General features: G+C 45.6%; 1 protein-coding gene across 2 annotated transcripts in view; it reads right to left on the reverse strand.

The window, feature by feature from the left end:
* The window catches only part of ACVR2A (activin A receptor type 2A), a 69,520-nt gene extending 63,714 nt beyond the window's left edge, over positions 1-5,806 (reverse strand). Inside the window, exon 1 of one of the 2 annotated variants that reach the window (XM_074910103.1) lies at positions 4,495-5,806. In XM_074910103.1, the coding sequence (XP_074766204.1) occupies positions 4,495-4,549 (55 nt within the window). In that variant the 5' untranslated portion in view covers positions 4,550-5,806. The remainder of the gene's footprint in view (positions 1-4,494) is intronic. The other variant, XM_074910104.1, reaches the window with a different exon arrangement.
* Positions 5,807-8,700: the final 2,894 nt, after the last annotated feature.

The raw sequence follows: 8,700 nt of genomic DNA on the forward strand, positions 1-8,700 counted from the left end.
ACCTAAGGAATTTCACACCCAAATTTCGAAAAGGTTAGAGGGAAAGAAAAGAAGAAATGGCATTCAAATACTGTCCATTAAAACCAGCTGAAAGCTATTACTCATGATAGCAGTAATTACCTCCTTGCACCCCCACAGAGCAGCAAACACCTCCCTCCACCAACTTACATAGCATCCAGCATTTGAACACAAACTTCTCCTAGAAAAACCTTAAATAAAAGACTTGTGTCTGAAAGGTAGATATGGAAATAAACCCATGAGAGCAGTATCTCTCCGGAAAACATTTCTCTCTCTAGAGCTCTACTAGAACTGTGCTTCCATGTTCTAATATTGCATTAGCACTTGTACAGCTATTTTTCATAACCCAGAAGATTTAGAGTTTGAAACTGCTGTTGAGTATTAACAGATTATATAAAAATAGTAACAGAATTTTGATCTGTAATCAAAGTTGTAACACCAACCTGGAACCATGAAGCTTTGTAAACTACGTAACATTCACATCTACATAAACATATCTATGCTTGGAAACAGTATTAAGTAGGTTTACAAGTCCTGCTCTCAACAGCAACATCAAGAGTGCTGGGGTATTGCCCAATGATAACGCACTTAATACAAAAAAGCGTACACTTATAAAAAAGGAATCTTGAGCAGAACTTATACTTTAAAAGCAGTACTAAGTCTGAAGTGTTTTATTGCTCTGCCTGTGCAATGAAGTGATTAGAGTTCAACCACAATCATGGGCAGCTTGCAGAGAACATACCAGCAGAGACAATTTCATAAACAATACTCCCAGCCCTTTGGCAGGATTTTCAAGTGCTACCAAACTACTAATGAGAGGACAGTCAAAAAAACCCTTACAGTAGTAAAATTAAAGGAAAAAAAACCTCACTTCCCACCCCTCAATCCCTTCAGAACACCTAACCATTCAGCTACTGAAGCCAGAGCAGTGTCTTAGACTTTACAGTTCTTTTTTTTTTTTTTTTTTCTTTTTTTTCCAGGGGGGAATTAAACACTCATTTCCCATGGTAATCACCGTTGTGAGTCAGGAGAAGAATAAATTAAAAATCAAAGTTCTCATGCAGTGAAAATGCTACTTCATCTACAAAGGTATCTTTGACATGTCATTTCCTTTAGCACAATTACTCAAGACCTTCTGAGTAGCTTGAGAATGATCTAGCATTAAGAAAGAAGAGACTAACACTTTTCTAATGGGCTTTCTTTTGCTTAGGTGATTTTTAGCATGAATTTATCTCGAGTTATAACAAGTACAGGATTTGTCCCCTGTAAGATACTCAGAACTGTAGAACTACTTTGATGATGAACCACCCAGGTACCAAACGCAGAGCTGGTAGCTCAGTAAAGAAGAAATGATGGTTTGGGAAACAGGGAATTTAACAAAAAGAACCATGAGATATTAAAAACTACAGCACCCACAATAGGACATTTTGGTTGAAGACAATCCACTACTTCAACATCTCCCACATTTTCGGCTGCATGGGGTATAAATTCTGAAGTGTGACAGAAAATTATGGAAGTTTACATTCTCTGTTCCTGAAATTTCATAAAGTATAACTCGGCAATCATGAAAACTAGAGGGCACAGAAACACACTTCCTTGGGGGAGGGGATAATATAGATAATACCTAAAGAGAAGCGTTCTTTGATGAACAAGCTGTTTTATTTACTATTTTTCTTTTTTAAGCTCATTTACAATCTTGCCTCACCCAAGAGGCACAGGAAGCTTATTCAATTGTTTATAAGCATTATTACTTCAGGATCTGCTGTTCTTCATTAAATCAAAACTGCACACAGGTTTATATAAAGATTATATTAAAGGGCACAAGGAGAACCATGACCCAGGCACTTTGTTTTCATGAGTAGTTAATACACATTCGTCTCAATCTCTTGAATTCATACAAATGGATACAAACCTACACCCACTTTTAGCCAAGCATCTACAAATATTTTAGAGCCTAACAACATAACACAGATGCTCTTTTTCAAATATCTTAGTCAGAAAGGGGAAATATTTTCACTCCCTTAGCAAAGATTATTAGATTCACTGGAAATTCCCATCCATTTGAAGAACATCTCCAGGATTTCATACAGCAGTTACAGCTAGTGAAATAAAATGCCTTCAACCAAAAGACCACTTCCACACCCACCACATAGGGGAAAACCCACAAGATTTGCACCTATTTAAAGAACACTAGTATTAATTGCCTATGTAAACAACTGTAGAAAACAGTTGCATATAAAAATAAATTAATACAGAAAACCCACACCCCCATTCCCCGACACACACACTCAGAGTAGCTGGAGACCGCATACCAGAGCAAGACAAGCCAGACACCTTCACACCTGAACTCTGGGATTTCTTCAACCTTTGCCAATATGGTTGAATATATAGCCTGGGCAGACTTTTTCTCGGACTAAAGACTGGAAAAGAAACAACAACTTCTGATGATGACGTTAGAATCAATTGATAGGTAGGATTTTAAACCGAAACAAGCCACAGTTAAGAGAAGAAACACTACTTAGCAAAATGCCTGTACTTCGTGCTAAAAACTTACATAATCTTATAATTTTGATTGTAAAAACCAAAAGCTTCCTGTTGAATTTATTTCTTTCTAGACCTACGCCAGAACTGCAGATACTCTAAAATTTTAGGCGAGTAGAAAATAGTTTAATAATTGTTAAATACCTGAACCTCAATGTGTAATACTGGAACAACCACCAAACAATGTCATTCACATGAGATGCAGTCCGAATTGCAGTCAGTTTCCTGCTCCTTTAGCAAAGGATTCATTCCATCTTCACAGGCAAGATACATTTTACCTTACCAAGAACAACCTGAGCAAGAAATGCTGAAGAAAAGCCGGCTCTTGTTGCTTAACCATTCTGTTTAGTAAGTCGGATAGGTAATGTCAACAAGATCACTATGCTGTGCTCTAGGCAAAAAGATCTTAATAGAAGGACGTGGAAAGGAGAGACAGACATGAAGAGCAGATGGCACCAAGTCTTCCAGAAACTGCCAGTGGGGGGGTGGGGGGGAAGTTTTCCTGCAGAAAATATTCCCGAATTAAGAGGAATGTTGATCGAGTACCTTAAAAATAAGGTATTAGGAAAAAAATTAAAGACACCACTTTTACTGCATGACAAAACTGTCAGAAGACATCGTGTTTTGTTTCAAGAGAGGAATAAATGAGTACTCTAATAAAACAAACAAACCAACCAGCCTCTGCCTGTCCTTAACCTGCTCTGTTATTTATCTGGTTAAAACAGAAAGGATTTTTTTTGGTTTATTTCTGGCAGCGCTCGCCATTTCACAGCACATTTAGTGCACACGGAATTGATCAATACCGCTACAGACACAAGACTAGACTATCCATTTACTAACCACAAGAAAACGTCCTGTTCAGCAAAATCCTGTACATTATAACACTGAAATTTTAAAAGGCATTGTTATATGGATCTCATTACTCCCTTACACCGGTTACACTGAAAAGCTGAGCACTTGTCTGCTGGCTTTCAGACTGGTAAACAAGTATACCTTTACACACCGTGCAAGAACGCTAAAAAACGTTATCAACCTACACACAGGGGATTATACACACATCCACAGGGTAAGCAAAGTGCCAGCCTTGCCGTGTAAACTAGTAGTAGAAGCGTTACACAGCTCACAATAGCTTTTTTTTTTTTTTTGGTGAAACCGATGGAGCTTCAAGCAGAAATGTACCAGCAGTTTGCCCAACCACTGGTTGCTACCACAACAGTTTTCCCTCCTCAAGAAGCGTGGGGAAAGTCCTCACACCCCGCTGCCTTCTCAGGACTCGGGAGCTGGCGTCTCAAAAAACTCAACTTCCGCTGTTTTAAAGAGAAAAGTAGTAGCTTTTTTTTTTTTTTTTTTGCAGCGCAAGGCGGTACTGAGTAGCAAAATACAATGAGTTCCAAATTACTGTTTAGAAACTGAAAGTCTACCTTTTCAGCCCCATTCTGTGCACACATCTATACATGCACACACCCCTCGCTATCATTAAAGGACGAGCTGACGCTTTCGGAGCGGTGCCTATTCTAAACTAATGAAGCATTAACGAAGGTTGCCGTTCACCAGCGAATGGTCCGGAATAATAGATCTAATTGAAGTTAGGAGTATTTCAGATGGGTAGTTCATTTTTTTTTTTTTTTTAAATCACCATGAAACACTAATACTGCGCTGCCAGATTACTTTATGTGACACTAGGTGGTTATGCCTCCACCTTTGTTCCACACAATTAATCTGAAACCCAAGCGCCTCACGCGTTTGAAGTGCTCATGTTATACGTTTTTAAGAATAACGATGAAAACAGCTTCTGCCTTTACAGTCAACTGCCATCCCCAAACATTGGTCATCTGAGAAAAGGTTTCTCCTCATTCACACCAAACAAAGTTACCTCAAGCTCTTGAAGTGCTGACGCCGAAGCTTTACGTTTAAAAACCAAGACCGTTCACTTACCTGAAGAACAAGAGATAAGAAAAACAGCGAACGCCAACTTAGTAGCAGCTCCCATTTTCCAATGCTGTTAAAACATTTAAGTGACTTAAAGTATCCAGTTTCCTGGGTCCTGCAAGCTGGAAAATCTCCCTTCTTGCTGAACCGTTATAAAGCAATCTATAGCAACACTTCTGCCGCAGATAATGTTCATAAAACAGTAAAATCAGATTTCTTTAGACACTGACGATCTCCCTCCGGCTCTTTCTAGCGAGAATCCGGGTTGAGGGATGGATATATTTGGAACCGTGTTTCAAAACACACGTGTCATTTGGCTTCTGTACAAACGGTGGCAAAATTTAATTCATAAAAGTATGCTACGAATCCACTTTAAAAAAAAAAAGTCAACAATTAAGCTGCTGGACACGACGAAGTCTCTGAGCACACTCCAACTCTTTTCCACATCAAGCTCCGTGAAGCATCCCCTGTGGGTGCCGTGTCGGGGAGTCGTTTCGAAATCAGTAAACACGATGTTTTCGTCCTGGCTCCCCTCATACAACATGTAGTGTTTGGGAGAAAAGTAGCTCCATTTCAGTTTCAAACCTCAACAGCCTCCGGGTGAAGGGAGGAAAAATTGTCAGTTTGTTGATGAAAACTACCTTAAAAAAAAAAAAAAAGCAAGCCACCAGCTAGCTACACGTGGGCAACGCTTCGGTCTTCTTTAATAATGCTGAGGGATTTAGCGTAACCCAGAAAAGGGGAGAAACAACAGTTTGGTAACAAACCAACCTTCGGGCTTCCCGAAAAGTGGCAAATCTCGAGTCCTTCCGCCAGTCACCGAGAGCCGCTCATCATCCTTGCTCGCCCCGGTTCCGCCGTCCTTCTCCCGGGCCGTGCAACCCCAGCAAGATTTCAAATTCTTCTAAGAGATTGCCATCCCCTCCCCCCCAAGAGGCTATATTTGGTATTTAAACACAGAAGAGTGACTGGAAAGAAAAAAAAATAAAAATAATAAATGCAGTATCCAGCCGCTGGGGAGGAGGGTGATATATTCTTTGTGGCAAATCCTTCCTTGAGTGCCGTGCTTCTCGGGGAAGTCAGCTGCTTTGGAAGCGAGGAGGCGAGCTAGGCTGCGGGCACCGGGGAGGACCGGGTTTGCCGGGCGGCGGGTTTGGGTTTCTTCCTCCCGCGAATCAGGCTTGGGACTCCTCTGCTTGATGCACACTCCTCTCCCAACTCCTCACGGACACATTTCTCGCTCGCCGCCCCTCCGCCCGCCTCGCCGCTGGTTCAAACGGAGACCCGAAGCAGCACCCACCCCACCCCCCCCACAACCCCCCTCAATCCAGTCCTTGCCTTTTTTTTTTTTTTCTTCCTTTTAGGAGCAAGGAATAAGAAGCAGCAGGGCTGGAAAGGAAAAGCCTGCTGGGCTCCCGCTGCCTGCTCCTCGTGTCCCCCACACAGCGCACCAGGCGAGCCCCGGGCGGCGGGCGGCGGGGGGAGGAAGCCCCTCGTCCCCCTCTCCCCTAACTCTGACCCCGGCTCACTCCCGGCTCCGAGGAAGCCGCCGCTGAACGCAACTCTCTCGTCTCCCGGGCGGCGGAGGCAGCGCGGCTGAGACCAACTTTGTCCCTCCAGGAGTGCAGTTTAAGGGTTGGCGAGGAGAAAAGGCCGAGCCCGGGGTTTTTCTCTGGGCGACGGCGGCGGCAGGAGCCGTCTCTAGAGTCTCCCGAGTCCAGCTGGCAGCTCGGAACAGCCCTCCGTACCCTGCTGCTGTTGCTGCTCCCCTGTGGTAATTTCATATCTACCCATTCACTTGTGTGGCGTGGAGAACGGACCCAAGATGGCGGCGCCCGGGCGATTGTTTTTGTTTCCTCTCCTCCTCCTCCCCCCCTCCCCCACAATCACGGCAGCCCCTCGCGCGACGCCGGGCGGCCGCGCGCGCCGCCCCGGATTGACAGCCGCCCTGCCCACTCACGACCCAGCGGCCGCCGCGGTGGCCCCGCCCACCTCCTCCCCTGGCGGCGGGGCGGGGCGGCGCGCGCTCCCGCCTCTCCCCCTCCCGCCCCGCCCCTACCTGCCCGCGCGCACACGCGTGCGCGCGCCTACCCCCCCCCCCTCCACCTTCCCGCCTTCCCGCCCGCCTCTGGGCGCGGCCCCTCGCCCGCCCGCCCCGGGGCTCCGCGATCGGCCGCTGCCCCACGACCCGCCGCTGTGTGTTCTCCCCCCCCCCAGCCCGTTCTGCGGAGCGAAGGTCGTTTAAGGGCCGGTTTCTGCCGCCTCTCGCCTGGAGAACGCCGGGCGGCGGCTGCCTGAGGCCGCCGTTACCGGCAGGTGTGAGGGACGGGCCTGCCCGCGCCGCCCGCCGGCACCTGCTCCCTGTGCCCGGCCCTACCGGTGCCGGAGGAGAGCTGGCGCCTGCCGGTCCCACCCCCCAGTTATTATTAATTCACCTTCATGGGGCTTGTTCTGAATGTTCGGGAGCTTTTCTCCCTGACCGCGGCCCTTCTCTAGTAGCGGAGAAAAAAAAAAACAACCAACAAACCTACCCCAAGAAATGCTGTGAGACCCGGTGTAAAGCTGTGGGTTGCTACCAGCGATGTCAAACGCCACTTCCCTGGCCCTCTGCCTCACTCCCCCACCCAGAAATGCCCCTGGTGCTCCCTGCCAGGGAGGCCCGGCAGCAGCAAGGCCTATGGTGGTCCCCGCGGCAGGCACGTTCCTCAAGGTAGTCGCTGCCACCACAACATCCAGAGAGTCTTCCAGAAGTCTTACAGCCCTCGCCGCCATGCCAAGGTACTCGGTTAATAGGGGGTTGTACCTCCACAGCGTATCAGGTGCAGTTGATGAATGTTTGTGCGGGTGGCCGTGAAGAACCGGGGTGCTCTGCTCCCCTCGTGGCTGCGCTTCCTGCCCTGGCAGCTCGCTTTGTTTCCCTCCGAATCACAACAGACTTCTGTTTCCTATCATTGTTTGTCCTTTGGCTGCCGCGGAGCAGTGGCTTGAGGTATTTATTTGTGGGGAGAGAGCATTTAGAAGTTTCCCGAGATGGGCACGGGACTGCATTGTTTTACGTGCTGTGCGAGAGCGGGATGAGCGGCCTGTGCTCCACGACGTGGGTATAAAGCAGCACATGTGCTCAGTTTGGAATAGAGGAGGGAGAGAACAGGAAGGATTAATAACGTGCAGTGTTCTCACCTTTTGGACAAGGTGTGTATGTTGGTGGCTACTTTATGTCCTTCTAAGTAAAACCCTTTCATACTACATTATCCCCCTTAAGGACAGTGGTTCTGCTCTTTGGTGAGTTTGGTGACACTCCCTAGGCTTTTTTTTTTTAAATGGATGCTATAAAATACCTTACTTGTCTCTGAATAAAAAGGAAGATGTGTCTCTTAGATCTGGAGATCAGTGTGGGAAAGCATAAGGGCTTTCATGCTGGCCTTTATTTCTGTGTTTTATAAAGGACTGTGCTTGCATAACCAAGTTCTCTGAAAACTGGTTGTGTTGTTTGGTAACCCCAGATCGGTATTGAGTGATTCTAGATACCTTCCTTTTCAGTCTGCTTGATGGCATGGTTTACGTTTTTTGGTTTGTGGAATACTAGGGGGTACTAGATTGGAAGGAATATTGTATGGATTTCACATCTGTGAATGTACAGCCAAGTCAAGGCTGAGTAACAGTGCCAAGCTCAGCTGTGCTAATTCACTGATGAACAGAGGTGATCAGTAACTAGACCTGAAGAGCCACTACTAGCACTTTGATTCAGATGTGGAGAAATGTAGATATTTCTATCTATTTATGTTGAGAGATCTGCTCGAGTTCTTAATGAGGATTCAGGCATCTCTGGTGGTTCTCTGCCATGTTCAAACACTTCCCAACACTAAATTCATCCAGTGATGATATTTTTGATGATTTGAAACACCCAAAAAAGCAAAACAAGATGTAAGGGATTGTGCACATCTAGAAGCATCAAGACATGTGGCAACACTTTTTATGCCATCTTTTATCCAAGTATTTCAGAATGATTTACAAGCATTAATTAATGTATTACAACACTCCTACTTAATCTGTAGTTTTTAATATTCTTCAATAGCAGAATATTTAAACGTGACCTGTTCTGCAGGTTGTATTTTCACTTGGCTCAGCTTCTTCAAAATGCTCATCATGTTGCCACATGAGTAGGAAATTATAGCTAAAAATATTGCTATTGTACGTGTGTGTGTGAATATA

The sequence above is a fragment of the Athene noctua genome, chromosome 7 (assembly GCF_965140245.1).
Source record: "Athene noctua chromosome 7, bAthNoc1.hap1.1, whole genome shotgun sequence".
NCBI lineage: Eukaryota > Metazoa > Chordata > Aves > Strigiformes > Strigidae > Athene > Athene noctua.